This window comes from Gymnodraco acuticeps, unplaced genomic scaffold, assembly GCF_902827175.1.
Source record: "Gymnodraco acuticeps unplaced genomic scaffold, fGymAcu1.1, whole genome shotgun sequence".
NCBI classification, from domain to species: domain Eukaryota; kingdom Metazoa; phylum Chordata; class Actinopteri; order Perciformes; family Bathydraconidae; genus Gymnodraco; species Gymnodraco acuticeps.
The window spans coordinates 3,016,904-3,035,292 of NW_022992344.1; the positions used below are offsets into that span (position 1 = coordinate 3,016,904).

The 18,389-nt window shown below is 42.8% G+C and overlaps 2 protein-coding genes across 7 annotated transcripts in view; one reads left to right on the forward strand and one right to left on the reverse strand.

The window, feature by feature from the left end:
• Positions 1 to 1,924, forward strand: part of map3k19 (mitogen-activated protein kinase kinase kinase 19) — a 30,480-nt gene extending 28,556 nt beyond the window's left edge. The window contains exons 15-17 of the mRNA XM_034208796.1: positions 241 to 493; positions 825 to 1,033; positions 1,233 to 1,924. Of these exons, the coding sequence (XP_034064687.1) occupies positions 241 to 493; positions 825 to 1,033; positions 1,233 to 1,365 (595 nt within the window). The 3' untranslated portion in view covers positions 1,366 to 1,924. The remainder of the gene's footprint in view (positions 1 to 240; positions 494 to 824; positions 1,034 to 1,232) is intronic.
• Positions 1,925 to 11,167, reverse strand: ccnt2a (cyclin T2a). Of its 6 annotated transcripts, XM_034208777.1 has the most exons (10): positions 10,927 to 11,166; positions 10,173 to 10,254; positions 9,916 to 10,044; positions 9,548 to 9,608; positions 8,968 to 9,030; positions 8,429 to 8,474; positions 5,588 to 5,751; positions 5,306 to 5,376; positions 3,751 to 4,924; positions 1,925 to 3,600 (listed from the first exon to the last, which is right to left on the reverse strand). In XM_034208777.1, the coding sequence occupies exons 1-10, from the start codon at positions 11,082 to 11,084 to the stop codon at positions 3,518 to 3,520; spliced, it is 2,031 nt and encodes a 676-aa protein (XP_034064668.1). In that variant the 5' UTR covers positions 11,085 to 11,166; the 3' UTR covers positions 1,925 to 3,517. The 6 variants fall into 6 exon arrangements, 5 of the variants coding, with proteins under 5 accessions (XP_034064668.1, XP_034064669.1, XP_034064671.1 ...); XM_034208778.1 differs by lacking the exon at positions 9,916 to 10,044; XR_004568330.1 differs by lacking the exons at positions 1,925 to 3,600; positions 3,751 to 4,924 and having other exon boundaries at positions 8,034 to 8,474; positions 10,927 to 11,167.
• Positions 11,168 to 18,389: the final 7,222 nt, after the last annotated feature.

Here is an 18,389-nt window from a genome sequence, read left to right on the forward strand (position 1 = left end):
TATAGTTTTGTGTTGTTGGATGCGCGCCCATATACTGGAATTCATCAATAATTGTTCAGTTTTTGGATTCTTTGTTTACCATTGAGGCATACAAGAACAGTTTTCTTCAAGAACTCAACACACGTTAAGTAATTGATATACCATTGATCATTTTGGGGTGATGTATCCCTTAGAAACATCAAAATCAGAGAATTCAAGAATGGTCTGTTACTAACCTTCAACACCACTTGCTGTCTTCAGGTTTGGTCCTCTGCCAGAGCGTGTCCTGGCCTTGTACACACATCAGATTCTGGAAGGGGTGGCCTACCTTCACCTGAACAGGGTGATTCATCGTGACTTGAAGGGAAACAACATCATGCTGATGCCCACTGGCGTCATCAAGCTCATCGACTTTGGCTGTGCGCGTCGTCTCAGCTGCCTGAACCACACCGCTAGCAACAGTGGAGATCTGCTGAAGTCTGTCCATGGCACACCTTACTGGATGGCACCAGAGGTAGATTCAGAGATCATTTGGGAGGTCTTCTAATATGTAAAGATGGTGTTATTTTTTTCGACTGCTTTTCTTGGCAAGACGAGCATAGCATTCAAGTGCTAAAATCTGCACCAGTTAGGCTACCACTACCCGGATTTGGCCAGGTCCTATGCCCTAACTAACCAATGGGCTTTTCTGGGTCATTGCCTTGTATGCAGAGCTACTCTGGCCATAACAAACTATCAGATTTATAATCATGCTTGGAAATGCTTTCTTTCTTTTTTTTTCAAAGTTCAAATTACTTTATTTTCAGCAAATATCAAATTGCCTTTTTAATCTTTCCACTCCTTAGGTTATCAATGAGACAGGATATGGCAGAAAGTCTGATATATGGAGTGTGGGTTGCACAGTGTTTGAGATGGCCACAGGAAAACCACCACTGGCTCATATGGACAAGATGGCTGCCTTGTTCTACATAGGGGCTAAAAGAGGGGTGATGCCCTCCTTACCAGATGGGTTTTCGGATAACGCAAAGGATTTTGTACAAATCAGCTTGACAAGGTGAGAGCTTTTGTCATCCCTGGTCTGTGTGAACGGTTACTGTCATACACCTATACGTACTATTTCAATCTATAATATTAAACGTACAGTGCTTATAAAGAGTTTTGAACTAATAGAGTTTAAAACCTAAGCCTAATTTTCTACTTTGAGCCATTTATTGGAATCATTTTGGTTATCTTGATTTGTTTTCTCTCAACAGCGACCAGAGACTACGGCCATCTGCAGACCAGCTGCTGAAGCATTCATTCATCCCCCAAAATAAGTTTGGGGCGAACTCCTGGGAGAAGCAGAAAAAAAGCTGCTGTGGTCACCCAGAGGGTCTGTGCGGCTAACAAGTTACATCTCCAAGAGAATGTTTAGTTCAAGGACACATTTTGATGATTTCATTTGAATTGATGAATCAAATTATTATTAAGCATTATTTTGCGTCCCTTAGAGGGCTAGACACCAACCCCATTGATGCACTAGTAGTATGTTTGAGCATTGGACTTATGGTATTGTATTCTTAAAATGTTAAGAAACATGAGAAGCACTTTGAACCATTTCACTTTTGCCAAATAGAACATATAAAATGTGAACAGAAAGATGCCATGTTTTTTTTACCGATTTTGTAGATTTTCTATAGAAATCTCATGTGTGCCAATCTTATAAATGCCTTAATTTAAAATGTATACAATGCAACTCTCAGCTGCCTGTCACACACTAATCTATATTGCTGCATCATTTTCAAAAGATAGTTCTGAGTTATTGAGGAATCAATGTGTAGAGTTTGCTAATGCATCAACTAACCCACATTAACTTATTGCTAGAACAACGTGAATCAAACATGTTTATTTTCTTCGCAACCGTAGTAACATTGTTATATGCAAAATAAAACGACAACAACCAGGGTTTATACTGTGTCAGGGTAATGGCAACTTTGAAGTTTATTCATAATATTGAAATGAAAATGAGAAAAAAGGACGAGGGGGGTTATGCTTATTTGTCCTCAACTGCTTTGCTGTGTGCCCTAAATCCCTAACGACCAATCCAGCCTTGAGTACTTTGCACAAAGAGACCAAGTGAAAAATAGAAGGGGTCAAGATTTGAGAACATTGCAGAATTTAATGTATGAAACTGAAGACATGTTCGGACAGGCGCATGGCTGTAAATGTCAATTTAACCAATTGGATGAAGACAAAACCTAGTGTTAACATTGCAGATGCCAAAATATCCAGCAGTTATTGGTTGCATATGGCCAATTGGTCCCGGTTTGATTGTTTTTTTGATTGAATCATACTTATATGCATCCCATTTAAGGGCTGACATCTAAAGGCTACAGCTTCACATCATGAAATTATGTGATACACTTCAAAGTAAAAAGGGTTATGTAAACTTAAATAGCACACTACTACTGTCTTTGTCAGTTGTTTGTCTTTTTGAGGCACAACCTTTGGCATCCAGCTTAAAGGTCTACTTATAGGTAAAGAAAAAAAAATGTTTTTGGTAGAAATTGCATCACTGATGTTATAAGTAGGTGTTGGATGTGCCTGTGTCACTGAGGGCATCGACTGATATTCCCTGTGATGAAAAGCACAGTACAGATCCCCCTTCAGGAAGGTGTAAGAAGCACACGCCACTGGGATGCTGCAATCATTCACCAGATGACACCCAATCCGTTGATCAACAAAATAAAAGTATTTTTATAGGTATTATAGTTATCTTGTTATACTTACAAGCAGCTCCAAACCTGAGTAGTCATATTTTTTTCTTTAAACATACAAAAACGTATGTACATTTATCTCCACTTTCTGTAAACAGCAAGTACGTATTCTCCTTTTAAATCCCTTTGATGATTGAAACATGCAAATCATACGCACAGTACTAAAGTATAAAAAATAAATCAAGACAAGAAAGAGATTGAGGAGATGAAAATTCACACTTAAAAAATAAAAGTTGCATCCATCAACAGCATGAATTGGAAGGCCAGCCAACATAACTTGAACTCCTCTCCAGCTGGTCACTGCCTTCTTACATACAACCGCAGAAATGGGATTCAATTAAATGAATCATTAAAAAAAGGAAGAAAGAGCACCTTAAGTGCCTCTTATAGTACTTTTTCCCATACTGAGATCTGAAATGCAGGGAAGTACTTTCCCCTCGATGAAAACGCACACATTCACCCAACTTTGCACATTCCGAGACTCATTTGAGGAAGGAGAACCAAGCAGCAATTCAACACTAACAGAAAGAAAGGACTGAGCATTAGGGCTCAGAGATCTGACGGTCAGGAAGCATAATTTTTTTCATTTTTCTTGTCTTAGAAATTGAGAGGTCCAACAATACTTATCTTTTTTTTTTTTGTTGCAGATACGCGTTTCTGCCATTCAGTAAAGGGTTTATCATGACATAAAGAGTTATTTTTCACAGGGCACTTAACAGGGAGCATAGTCTTCATAGTCTGAGCTGTGGGTAGTTTGGGCCATGGCTGCAGAGAGGGGTCTCTCAGTGTCTCTGCTCTCCCACTTCATGTGGCGATTCACTAGGAGGAGGAGGAGGAGGGTACTGCTGAGAGGTCCGCAGCCCACCTGGGTGTGACAGGAAGGGAGGAGGAGGAGAAACAAGAATAAGGATAAGGGAGGGGGGAGGTTAGCCATAGAGCTGCAAGCCAGACGAGACACACTGCAGTACAGGAGAGGAGCAAGGAGGAGAAATGGGGAAAGAAAAATATGTAGTACCTGCAGCAACTGTGCCACCCTTGGAGTTTTTGCTCACTTTGGAGCCTGAGGTGGAGAATGAGGAGAGAGGGTGGTGGTTGTGGCCGGCCTCGGGGTACGCCCTCTTGCGCGATGAGGAAGACAGGGATCCTGGAGGAGCGAGTATGGGCCCTTCCATGCCCGGCAGCCCTCGTAGCGGGCCTCCCCCGCCGTTCCCGCTGTGTGTGTGAGGATGACTGTGCTTGTGGTGGCGATGGAGGTGATCTGCTACACGGTGCTGTTTCTCCTTAATCACCAGAGGGCTGGAATGTTTGCTCTTGTTGTTGTTGTTGGCCGCCATGCCTTCGTCCGATGAGCTGTGGCGCTCCGATGAGACTTTTATCTTCATCTTGAGCTCGTCTTTGCTTGGCAGTCCGCCTTTGTCCAGCTGGTAGCCCCCGCCAGACCCGGGGACAGCCAGGCGGAGCTTGAGTGAGCCTTTGTCCCGCTTGTCACTATGATGACGTCTTTCTTGCCCTGAAGTTGAGGAGGGGGCTTTAATTTTCATCGGGGAGGCAGTGGTGCCTCCACCAACACCGTGGGATGTTTGGTGGGGCTGTGAATGTTTTCTATGGTCTACTTGGCTCGTGGGTGCATAGGTAGAAGAGGAGGAAGATAATATGTCCCCCCTCCCGTCACAATCCATTATTCCTCCATGCTGTTCCTGGCTGCGTTTATGCCCGGAGACAGTCTGCTCTGCTGCTTGTTTCTCTCTGTATCTGTCCAGAGACAGCTTCTGAGCTGGAGACGGTTGTGGTGGAGGAGGCTGGCCTCCTTTTTGTTCCTGTTTGACAGGTATGAAGTCCAGTGTTTTATCAGTCCTGTATACCGGCGCATTAAGAAGCAGGGAGGGCTCTTGCAGAGGGATGCTGAGGGGTTCCTGTTTTATACTGGAGGTAGCATACCCTGCTTGGCTCTGGTTACCCAGGGGCCACTCGCTGTGGCTGGCTGGGTTGTACGAGCCAGCCAAGGATTCCAGAGACAGGGGTCCATCCCCGGAGGGGCCAGACATGAAGGCAGCGCCCGCCTTGGAAAAACTTGGGTTGCAGGAGCCACCAGGGAGTGATGCATCATCTTGGAGCATGGAAGGCCCGGCAAAGGAGTTGTCATTCAACGATGTGCCGTCACCCTTTGGCTTTTTGGCAGCTTGTGTTGCCTAGGGGACAGAAAGAGATTTGTGATGCTGTTGAGCATTTGGTTTCCCCAACAATAAGCTCTCAAAATGGGATTTAACAGTGGGACAAACATTTGTATGTAATGCTTTGCTACTACCTAGTATTGCAGCATTGCAAGACTTTTGAACTATTTCATAACTGAGTATGGTGCTGTCAGCTAGTTGGCCACGATCTTTGACAGGCCGATCAGTTTCATATTTCCCTTTTTTTTTTTATTACTAAATATAGAAAGATCATATGGAATCAACAAAAAAATCGGAATCTACAGTTCCGACTTGTCAGAAATCACAAACAGCCGAGAAAATGACCATAATTGCATGTTAACCTTGAAATGCAGGAAATCGAGCAGCAATGTCTCTTACCCTCCAGTTGCGAATCCTCTTTAACCGGCTGGGCGTCTTCTCCAGAATCTGCAGAAACTCGTGGGTCAACTCTGAAAGTAAAGACATGCATGTCGTCATTAAATCACCACAAATTCTGCTGATACAACGCAACTTCCCCATCTCTCATTTTAACCATTGGAAAATATGCGAGTACTATGACCTTCACCCTAGATATAAGAGGGCAGATATAAGAACTTGGTGCAGGGTAAATGTATCCACAGTAATGCATTATGGTAAAGCAAAACATTAATTCAATCTCACCATCGAGCAGCTCGAGGGTGACCGAGTTGTCCACGTACTCCCACCAGTGTTTCCCATCAGTGGAAACTGGGATCTCCCAGTTTGACCACTTACAGGCCAGGTGGATGCACACACAGGAGATCACTGTGGGTTTGTACTGGAGGCAGAACGTAGTGAGGTGTAGACTGCATAATGTGTGAGGGTATGCGCAAGTGATGAGAGGGGGGGGGGGGTGTGTGTGTGTGTGTGTGTTCATGAAAGAAATGTGAGGGTGTGGAATGTGGAGTGAGTTCAGGTCAGGCGATATCCCGAATGGTCCCGCATATGTAGAAAAGAGAAAAGAAAAAACAAGAGGGAGCGGACCGTTTTAATTTACTGTAGGCATTGCTTGCAAATGATAAGCTTTTATTGGCTCAAGATCATACAATGTAAGATGTAATTTAACAGTTTATCGTGTCAAACAGAGATCAAAATTAAGGCTGCACGATTTGGACAATATAGCTTATTGCGATTATTTGTACTGATATTGCAAATGGGATATGATTTGTGAAATGTTTAAACATTATTCACATTATAATTGAGTAGTATAACATGATCTGTTGTGAATTCTCGCGAGAACTGCAATACACAATTCAAAACGAAATGTTTTCACATATTTTATTACCAAATATAGTGCTTTATTTCTATATTAAGCTAGTCCTTATTGCGATTTAAAAAAATTGTGCAGCCCTAGTCACAATACAGATGAAATTTCCCCTAATTTTATAATTCATGCAGGCACATCATACATTGTGTCATGTGTCAATTTATGCTTCAAAGAACCTGGCTTGGTTAAATGTTAGGACATAAAAACAGAAGTGGAATGGGGCCACGTGTAGTGGCTGAGTGCAGCCCTATTGTGAAACACTGAAACCAGAGGCCACCCATGTGACGGTTACATCATTTTACTGTTAACTGGCGAGGGGCTGCTCCTACAACCCTCTCTGTATGGCTCTGTGTTGAAAGGGATAAACCTAGTGGGCCCTCCAGATCAATAGATACAACGCGGCACCAATACTGACACTGTTAGGGCTAAACTGAAGCGCAGGCATGGTTTCAACACTGAACCTTCTTGATTAGAAGTTAGAGATAATCCTAATCTAACTATGACTCAAAGGGAATGGAGCCATCATTTATAAAGTGTAACTTTATGTTGCAAGCGTGAAGGGAATGCACAAATGAGTCCTAAAACCACAAATGAGTCAGCATTTTAGCAATTTCAGTTCTTGAAGTCATTTGATATGTCAGTAAATACACCACACGTGAATTCCTGGAGCTTTTACGCGTCTTAAAACCAGTGATTGCTAAGAAAGTGGCTAAATAAAACTACTAGATGTCACGCCGAGACAAATCCACCTTCTTTTTTTTAGCAGTGGTGACGTGAACTGCGACCGTGTTGTCGTTTGTTTATTGCTTCATGTTAGTTATTTGCTTCTGGCGATAAGATTAACAATTCAATATGTGGAAATTATCCTGCTAAACAAAACGTGGCAAAAACATGTTTATTTTCCGCAAAATTCCTTAATCCAATGGTAAATCTCAATGCTTTTTTCGATAGAGCCTTTGCGATGCTAACATCCGGGTTGGGCTACGGCCTAAAAAAAATGTCATCACCGTACCACTTTTAGAACTTTTGATCACAATTGACTCGTTAAACAAAGTCATAACACATCAAAAGGAACAAATAAATAAAGACAAATGACTCTTGTATAATAAAGCCAACATTTCAACAATCTAAGTCTTGAAAGCTAAACAATTATTTTAAGGATGAAAGTTCCTCACAATCAAGAGAGCTAAATGGTAACCTTGCCTGTAAGACAACAATGTCTGGAGTCTGGGCTGTCAGATTACAGCGGCGTTTTTAGAACAAAGCTAACAGTCACGGCAGACATTACAAAGAAAAGTTTAAACTCAAATCAGTTTAGACATCTTAAATCTTTCACAACAAAAGTGATGATTCTTCTTGACTCAATTCCAAAAAATGTATGTATTAACTTTTTGTAAATTGCACTCATAAGTAAGTACTAGCTTGGTGTAAAATTGCAAACATGATTCAGTCAGCTTCCAGACATTGTCAATTGATTTCAAGACATTACGAGTTAATTACATTAATGCAAAATTACTTTTCACAACTGTAAAATATAAACAAACCCGTTAAGGACCCAGTTTGAATACAAAAATACATTTTGATAATCAAAAAATTGACTTTGATCAGTCTGAGAGATGAACAATTGACATGCCAGCCATTAAATATTGTCTAGGTCCTTAATGGGTTGTGGTAATATTTTTGTCACATGTTTTACATGAGCTTTATGTATTTTGAAAATCTGGGGAAAGTATGTGCAATATGAAAAAAATTGCAGGATAATGCATTTTTTACAAATGGATATGAAAAATAACATTTTAAGAATTAATTTGTGGTACTTACCGGGTGGACCTCTACGAGAAATGTTTACATCTCTGAAATCTTTAGCTGCTATTCAGGCTACCAAAGTGTCTTTCTCTTAGAATTATGCACTTTTTCGCAACCGAACAAACATGTGGGTTTCAAGTGCACCACTACACTTCACACCTTGCATTCAACCCATCTGTGCCAACACGTGGTCCCTTGTACAATACACCGCACTGCGACTGGGGCCGGTAACGCTACGAGCCACCCTGTCCCGCTCCCTGTGAACGAGGGAGGGGAGCCGAGGGGAGGAGGCAAGCATCCCAACAACCACCAGCGCTATTAGGGCCCGTTGGACACTGAAAGGGTACCCTGCATTACAGGAAGCTATGGTGTGCAGTCAAAGTGCAACAAAGGAGGGGCAGGATAACAACCTGTTGGTAGCCATGAAATAGGAAGTCTGTGCCAGATCCTTGCTTGCTGTAAGAGAGGGAAAGAAAAATAGGAAAACAGGGGAGGGGAAAATAAAAGGATTAATATGTCTGCAAGACGGAGCATGACATTAACATTGGGTCAGGAACTGAATGTTTCAAAGCACCGATTAAGACAAGGCCAAGACTGAAAACAATACTACCAACACACAACTGCTACAATAAAGAAGCAACTGGAAGATGTTAAGCCAAAGGACTTTGTTGACCTTGTCCAACATAACCAATATTTACAGGAGATAGTTCCTCGGACACAGAATGAAATGGCAAAACAAGAAATAAAGAATTTCAGTCTTGGCCCAATAAGTGCATGTCAATGTTGTCGTCTATGTGCTGTGTCATATTCAAATGTCGTGAAAAGAGCAAGGTGTGTGTGGTCATGTAACCATTAAATCAGCAAGGGTTTCAATCCCCCTCCCCACCCACATTTGAGGTGGGACAAAAAAAGAGCAGAGGGCACAAAGAGCAAAGAAGGAAGCCTCTACCTCGCACTAGCTGGGAACATTTCACCACATCAGTGTGTGGGTGATCAATAGTAATTTCAAAGCCTGGAACAAAATACATGACAGGTGAGTTCAACACAGAGACAGTTGGGAGGTGACATGTCATTTTATGATTTAACAAACACACCTAGGGATCCATTTAGGAGTATCAATTTAGATTTGGATAGATATCTTTATGTTCAATATGAATAGTGAAACTTGATGCTCATATATAGATTTGAAAAATAGATGCCATGAGCTCTAGCAGCGTTGACTCTGGCACCCACATGTATAGGTATTGAAGGTAATGGAGATATGAATACAAATCATGTGCAAAATTGCAAAAATACTAAAGTGGCAAAGATAAAATGACATGTCACCTTTACATGATTTCTTGAAAATATGTATATGACAAGATACCCATACAGCAGCTGATAAAACATTTCACTCAACAGGCTGCGATGAATAAATTCAACAGTGATCAATAGCACTACTCCCTTATTGATAAGCCAAAGATAATGATTATGATAAAACAAAACGCTATCTCTCTCTCAAGTCATCCACTCCAGTCACCACTACTTACCCAGGGTCTGCAGCACTATGGATTCAAGTATCACCAGCTCTTGAGCTTGCTGGAGGTATGCCTAAAGTTTGATAGACAGTCATTACAACACAATTGTAATGAGTCTATTAATCTATCCCACTAACTAATTTCAAATGGCCAAAAACTCAGAGGCACATTTTACTTTTAATGTAGGCCTTGTAAGGTGTATGGTACACACCAACAGCCGGCCAGGGCATTCAAGTTAAGGCTCTCAGTAGAGGGCAAGGGACTTTGGTACAGCCAGTATCACATAAGGAAACCATGACCACTGTGAGAACTGGGAAGTCACATGTAGAAAAAGGGAAAAATACTTTCAACCATACAATGTGAGATCACCCTGAACTTACATTACTCTTTGTGTCTAGAGGCGATTCTTGGGGATTGAGGCAAGCATGTGCCACTTTGATCACATGTTCGAGTTTCCGAGGTTGCTCTTCCACTTTTGCGGCCAAGAATAAGGTGGTTGGAGAGATTATCTGCACAGAAGCATCAAGATATTTCAATATAATATCCAATACCTCTCTGTGCAATGTATGTAACAATATATCCAACATGTGGTACTAGGTTACAGGTCAATAGCAGTGTTATATAACTTGATACTTACATTCCTGTGGAATTTGGTGAAGGAGTGGTTCATATAAAATCTATGCATGTAAACAATGGCTGTATTTATTGTTAGTTGGGAGCTGGAGAGTTGGTCAAGGGAAATGTTTTAACTTTCACTGGGTTAAAACCATGCTGACAATAACAAAATGAACACTTTACCTATATGCAATTATATCAAGTAAAAACACGTATCATGTGGCAACGTATTATAATTAGACAAATGTTTTAAAAGAGTTAAGGTTAATTAGAGACAAGTAAACAGTTGACCAACCGACACTGTACATCAAGCTAGCTTACTGGCTTAATGATAGCAACTGTGGTACATATAAGTACATAGAGAAGGCAAATTAGCCTACTTCAAACTTAAACTTGCGTCATAAAATAACACATGCCATTATTTAATTAACAGCGATCGACCGGACCGAATAATAAATGCATTCAGTGGACCAGGAGCTAGCAACAGCTGCAAACTCGCCTAATGGCCTTTAGACGTCAAACCACAGCTAGCTAGGTAGCCTGCTATATTAGCGCATAGCTAACATTACACATAAACACATGGGATCGAGATTCCAGGTTTACAAAATAAAACATAAGTAAAAAAAAGCACAGAACACACACGTTGACAAGTTACAAACGTTGCTCCATTTACTCAGCAGTCAGTTTTAAATTAGCTAATGCTATTTGGGCCCGCTGAAACTGTTAGCGCCATGTCTGATACCTCCAGTCCAGAAAACGTTGTTTACAAAGGATACACATTGAGTCTCTGACCCATATCTTGGATCAGATTTGCCGCTTGTTGTCGGTAGGAGAGCTCTCGGTCTGGTTCGACTCCACATCGACGGGACGGCGTTGTTTCGAGCTGTTCCCGGGTAAAAAACCATTTCGACGAGGATCCCCGGCACGCCGCCATTACTCTCCAACATTGGGCATCGAGAAAGCGGATGTGACGTTGGTGTCGCACAGGAAAACACGACTTATTCGATGGTGAGCCGTGCACATTTGAAAATATTCTGATGCTGTTTGTTTTCTTTTATTAAATGATTGTTCATCTACTGATTTAAAACTGTTACACAATACGGGTATGGTGATGCCAATTAATTTCATAGTATTGAACATGGGTGACCCAATAACCTCCATAATAAATTATTAACTAAGTCCACAGTCCACAAAACGTATAGGCCTGATTCAGAATATGATAACCTATGCTAATTTAAGAGATTCAATTCATATGCATATATCTAATAAGTGGGCCAAAAGATAGGCATATATTCGAAGTTGAGTCTTTCCCACACAAAGTCAGTTGGTGGAAGTCTGATTTATTTTTCCCTCTGCTGTAAAATCAATTTCGCTTCAGAGAGGAATAATGAGGCAGGTGGACTCAATTTTGTGGTGGTGAAATGGCAAAAAAACATAGAATAAGTACTCTTGGGGCTGAGTTTATATTAGCCAGAGAAAGGGAACGTTTCCTAACTTCCTTTGAAGTTTAGCAAATTAAAGGTGGGGTAGGTATTTTGGAGAAACCAGCTCGAGTGTGCTAGAATTTGAAAATACACAGCTGGAACAAATCTGCCACTTCCTTACAGAGCCCCTCCTAGGGTCCTTCTCACTTCGGTTAAATTGATTCCTTGGCTGCTTCTCAGGTCGATTAAATTAAATCCTTGCTTCCCTCACTTGCGTCGTTTTCCTGCGTTTAGTCCCTCCTACCAGGGAAGCATGGAGGGACGAAAGGAAACCACGAGAAGCAGGGAAATGAGTTTTAAGAGCAATGGGACGTCCTTTCCTCCTGAGCGTCACGTGAAGCGACGTCCGTTTGTGATGACGCTGCACAGCTGTTCGTCTGGCAGCAGCCAGCTCTGTACCCGTTATTTCCACAAACACCCCCGCCTCTTACACATTTACTGACATAAACATTAGTATCATCTGTTGTAGATCCAAATACATGAAATAAAATAAGAAGTCATTCTCAAAAAAGATAAACGCCATTCTTAAAAAGTATTTAAACGAACAATAGTTTGATTAATATTGATTAGAGTGCACAATAGGAATACAATTATTCAGAGAACAAAAACAGATATGTTGATTGATTGATTGATTGATTGATTGATTGATTGATTGAAAAGTGTATTAACAGCTTGTATATTGGGTACAGTACAGTACAGCTCAAAACATACAATTGTTAAGGGGATGCAGACCAGAGAAAGACTTTCGTCTTGTTTACATCAGGGTCCCCCATTTCCAATTCATCATATCATTTAAGACATATTTGACATACAGATGGCTTATTTACAATTTACATACAGGTGGTTTTTTACACATTGCTTATTTACTTATGTTATCTATCAAAACCCAGTTAGATTAACATTCATTGGACTGCACACTTTGTTTGTTTGTGTGGAGCAAATTAACATTTTAAATAGGACTTAATGACTGCGGTTTGGCAGCTGAATTAAAAGCTAAGCAGGTCAGTGCATGCACTGCCTCGTCCAATCAGTGAGCGATACACAGTAAGGGGGCGGGGTGAGTATCTGAGGATTTCATCGGAGGATGGTCTGGTGGTTCCTCGGTTATCGCTCCTCCATGATCGCTCCTCGATCCTCGGTCCTCCGGCAGAAATAAGAGCCATGGGACGGTACTCAAGATGGCGCAGGCAAATCAACTTCCGGTGAGACCGAGGACAGAGGAGCGAGGAAATGAAAATAGTCGACCTGAGAAGCAGCCATTGCGTCCCTCACTTGCATCGTTTCCCTGCGACTAGTCCCTCCCACCAGGGAAGCATGGAGAGACGCAAGGAAACCACGAGAAGCAGGGAAATTAGGCCCATTCCCAAACCGCCCCCTACACCCTACCCCTACACCCTACCACTCCGTTTGCTGGTTCACGCGGAGGGTCCGCCATATTGAGGGCTGTTCCAAAGCAACGAGTGTGGAGGGGGAGTGGGCTATCAAGCCCTCAAACAGCGAGTCTGCAGCGGTGCTGACTTGAGACCGGTCTCTACCTGACCGGAGTCACGCTGTGTGTGTCCGTCAGGAAACACGCTGTTTACAAGTAGTTCCAGCAAACATCCACTGATAAATTGCGATGTTAACAACCTCATGATAACCTCATATGTTTTTAACTTAGGATCATACCTGTGTTTAGTCTAGAAAAAGGTAAATGTGTGCATTTTATTATAAAGTTGTGTATATTTACAGACCGTTGCAAAAACTAAGAAGCTTATAAACATCAGGTTTAAAACTAAAAGAGCTTTGAAACACAATGAAAGATGTTTGGAGTTTTATTTGAGTTATTCATTTAAACTTTTTGTCTAAGAGATGCTTATTTGAAACCGTTGTTACACACAGTTACGGCATTTCCTGTTTCTGCCGGAGAGAGGGGAGGCCGTCCCAAAGCTTGCTGCTATATTTACTCCCTCCATCTGACAGGAGGGAGCCTCGTTGAGCTGCGAGTGTGGCTACAGACGGAGTTCACTCCATCACGGAGGGGTAGGGTCGAGGGAGTGGTTTGGGATTGGGCCTTAGTTTTAAGAGCAATGGGATGTCCTTTCCTCCGAAGCCTCACGTGAAGCGACGTCCGTTTGTGATGACGCTGCACAGCTGATCGTCTGACAGCATGGTTGCGTTCCGATCATCCAAAAATCAGCTCCTAAATTCTAACCCTATCTCCTATTCCTTGACCTCTGAGTGAAACGTCACGAGGTTAAGGGATAGTGGATAGGAGAATTCAAAAGGACTTAGGAGAAGAGACTGAGGTACTTTAGAGAATCCGACTGCACTTTCACTATCCGACGTGTTTATGATGCGCCAGTGGACGTCATGAATGTGCGTCTGCTGCTGTGGGGAAACTATAGTTTTATATACAGCGGACTACAACATGGATGTATAATAAGAAGGAGGGACTACTGTAAACTCATCTAGAGACTCTGCACCGTGCTCTGATGCTGTTGCTTTATGCTTTATGAACGTGGACAACAGAGAAACATATTCTTCATGACCAAAGTTGGAATTGAAATAAAAAAGGAAAGTGAAACTTATGCTCGTGACCCTCTCCCTCCGGTCCACATTAATACAAATGATCCCAATTCGTATGATTGTATGAACTATGAACATATCTTAAAATCAATACAAATGTATTTATTATAAACGTTAGTCCTTAACATCTATCACTGTGTATATCACCATTCAAACACTGAGTAAGTGCATTGAACAAATCAATGACTGGATGTGTCAGAACTTTCTCCAATTAAACAAAGATAAAACTGAGGTAATGGTTTTTGGAGCCAAGTCAGAACGTATAAAAGTTAGCGCTGAGCTTCAGTCTGCAATGTTCAAAACAACAGATAAAGCCAGAAATATAGGTGTAGTCATGGACTCTGACCTGAGTTTCAACAGTCACATTAAAACAGTTACTAAATCAGCCTACTGTCACCTAAAGCATATATCTAGGATTAAAAGACTAATGTCACAGCAGGATTTGGAAAAACTTGTCCATGCTTTTATCTTCAGTAGACTGGACTACTGCAATGGTGTCTTCACAGGTCTCACTAAAAAATCTATTAGAAAGCTGCAGCTGATTCAGAACGCTGCTGCTCGAGTCCTCACTAACACTAAGAAAGTGGATCACATCACTCCTGTCCTGAAGTCTTTACACTGGCTTCCTGTGTGTCAAAGAATAGATTTCAAAATACTGCTGCTGGTTTATAAAGCTTTGAATGGTTTAGGCCCAAAATACATTTCTGACCTCCTGCTAAATTATGAACCATCCAGATCTCTCAGGTCTTCAGGGACTGGTCAGCTTTCTGTCCCCAGAGTCAGAACTAAACATGGTAAATGTCAAGGAGAGACTCTGAGGCATGAACTCAATTGCACGACACAGATAGTGTTCTCAAAAAATAAAGACTTTACTGGAATTTTGCACAGTAATCAAAACAAATATACTCTTTCGAGGAAAACTAGCAAGTGATCAATGAGGTAGATCCGTGGGAAGTCCGTGAGGTAATCAGGAACGTGGGTCATAGTAAGACAACAAACTGACAATGAACAGGAGGAAGCTACCACAATATATACACAGGTAAAGGGGACACAGGTGGAAACAATCAGGGCGGGGAAAACAATCAAGGACGCAGGAGACAGAAGGGGGCGGGGAGCGTGGAGGCCTGAAATGAGAGGGATGATTAATTAAGGGAATAAACATAAAGCACAGGGCAAAGGGACATGACAAAACTAACATAAAGAATACACTTTCACTATTAGTTTCCTAGACATGACAGTACCCCCCCTTCTAGGGACGGCTCCTGACGGCCCAGGCTCCTCTGAGTTGAGGCGGTCAAAATCCTCAATGAGGCTTTTATCTATGACGAAGCGGGAAGGAATCCATATCCGCTCCTCAGGACCATAACCCTTCCAGTCAACCAGTAGCTGTCGCCCTCTACCCCTTTTCCGACTAGCCAATATCTTCTTGACGGTGTAAACCGGACCTCCATCAATCATCCGGGGGGGGGGGGGGGGGTTTGGCGGTGGGAACCATAGCGCTCTCCTTCAAGGGTTTTAGTTTCCCTACATGGAAGGTGGGATGTACCTTCATGGACCTGGGAAGCCGTAGTCTCACTGAAACCGGGTTGATGACCTTGGTGACGGGAAAAGGACCCACAAACCGGGGAGCCAATTTACGGGAGAGTACGTGGAGGGGAAGGTCTCGTGTAGAAAGCCAGACTTTTTGGCCTGGCTGGTATACAGGAGCTGGTCGGCGTTTTCGGTCTGCTGCTCTTTTCACCAGTTGTGAATTCCTGCAGAGGATCTTCCTAGCCGCAGCCCACACGCGCCGACAACGCCTGACCAGCGCGTGGGCAGACGGGACCGTGACCTCCCTCTCCGTGGCTGGGAACAGTGGCGGCTGGTAGCCATAAACACAGTGAAATGGGGACAGGCCCGTGGCAGAAGTAGGGAGGATGTTGTGCGCATACTCAACCCAGGTGAGGTGCTCGCTCCAGGAGGATGGATTCTGGGACACCAAGCAGCGCAAACAGGTCTCCAGTTCTTGATTTAGGCGCTCTGTCTGGCCGTTAGACTCCAGATGGTATCCTGACGAGAGACTGACCGTGGCACCGATGAGGCGGCAGAACTCCTTCCAGAAGCGTGACACAAACTGGGGGCCCCGGTCGGAGACAATATCCTTTGGGAAACCATGAAGCCGAAACACATTATGCATCATGACCTCAGCCGTTTCCTTCGCTGAGGGCATCTTGGGCAAAGCAATGAAATGTGTCATTTTAGAAAAACGGTCCACTACCGTAAGAACTGTGGTTTTACCTCTAGAGAGGGGCAGGCCAGTGACGAAGTCCATGGAGATCTCTGACCAGGGTCTGTTGGGAATAGGGAGTGGTTGTAATAGTCCTATTCGCGCCCTGGAAGAGGTCTTGTTTCGAGCGCAGACAGGGCACGCCTCCACATACTCCTTCACCTCCTTCTCCATGGATGTCCACCAGAAACGTTGTTTTATGATGAACATAGTTCTCTTGACTCCAGGGTGACAGGTGAGCAGCGAAGTGTGAGCCCAGTGGATCACCTGTGGTCGCTCGGCCTCCTGAACGAAAAGCCGGTTAGGCGGGCAACCCCTTGGTGCAGGAGCTCCAGCATTGGCTCGTATTACCTCCTTCTCTACTGACCAAGTCAGCGCTCCTACCACCCGGTTTAATGGGATGATGGGTTCCGGCTCCTTGACTGCAGGCACAGGGTCAAACAGACGGGACAGAGCGTCAGGCTTGACATTCTGAGACCCCGGCCTGAAGGAAAGAACAAAGTCAAAACGGTTTGAAAAACAAGGTCCACCTAGCCTGGCGGGAGTTCAGTCTTTTGGCCTTTCTTATATATTCCAAGTTTTTGTGATCGGTCCAAACCACGAAAGGATGCTCGGCTCCCTCCAACCAATGCCTCCACTCTTCCAGTGCCAGCTTCACGGCCAGCAACTCACGGTTTCCCACGTCGTAATTTCTCTCTGCTGGGGAGAGCTTCCTGGACAGGAAAGCGCAGGGGTGAAGTTTGTTGTCCTTCTGTAGTCGCTGGGAGAGGACCGCTCCCACCCCTTCGTTGGAGGCATCCACTTCTACCACAAACTGACGAGTGGTGTCCGGCAAGGTGAGTATGGGAGCAGAGGTGAACATTCCTTTAAGCCGAGAAAAAGCCTCCTCAGCCTGAGGAGACCACAAAAAAGGCACTTGAGGGGACGTGAGGACATGAACTCAATTGCACGACACAGATAGTGTTCTCAAAAAATAAAGACTTTACTGGAATTTTGCACAGTAATCAAAACAAGGAAAACAAATATACTCTTTCGAGGAAAACTAGCAAGTGATCAATGAGGTAGATCCGTGGGAAGTCCGTGAGGTAATCAGGAACGTGGGTCATAGTAAGACAACGAACTGACAATGAACAGGAGGAAGCTACCACAATATATACACAGGTAAAGGGGACACAGGTGGAAACAATCAGGGCGGGGAAAACAATCAAGGACGCAGGAGACAGAAGGGGGCGGGGAGCGTGGAGGCCTGAAATGAGAGGGATGATTAATTAAGGGAATAAACATAAAGCACAGGGCAAAGGGACATGACAAAACTAACATAAAGAATACACTTTCACTATTAGTTTCCTAGACATGACAGTAAAGCAGCGTTCAGTTATTATGCTCCAAATATCTGGAACAAACTCCCAGAAACCTGCAGGTCCGCTGCAACTCTGACTACTTTTAAATCCAGGCTGAAGACTTTTCTTTTTGCAGCTGCTTTTAATTGAACTATTCACATCTTAAACTGCACTGTAACTTTTATCCATGTATTTTTTCTTTTAATGTTTATTTTATTATCTTTTCTTTTTAATGACTGATTTTAAATGCCATTTTCTTAATGTCTTTCGTTTTTTGTAAAGCACTTTGAATTGCCTTGTGTTGAAAAGTGCTATATAAATAAACTTGCCTTGCCTTTTGTGATAGACCTATCTTCACCTATCTTCACTTGTTCTGTAATCACTCTATCAAACAATTAAAAATAAAAACAAAGTTATAATGGATTGACTGCAAGGTTCCCTTAAACGTGTGGTAAGAGTTCTCTGTACTTTGGTGTCAGGGGCAGGAAGTATTCTCTATGGAACATTGCTAAATGGGTTAAGCATAAGATGGCACGTAAGAATAAAGTGATAAATATAATAAAGGCAAACATTTAATGCAA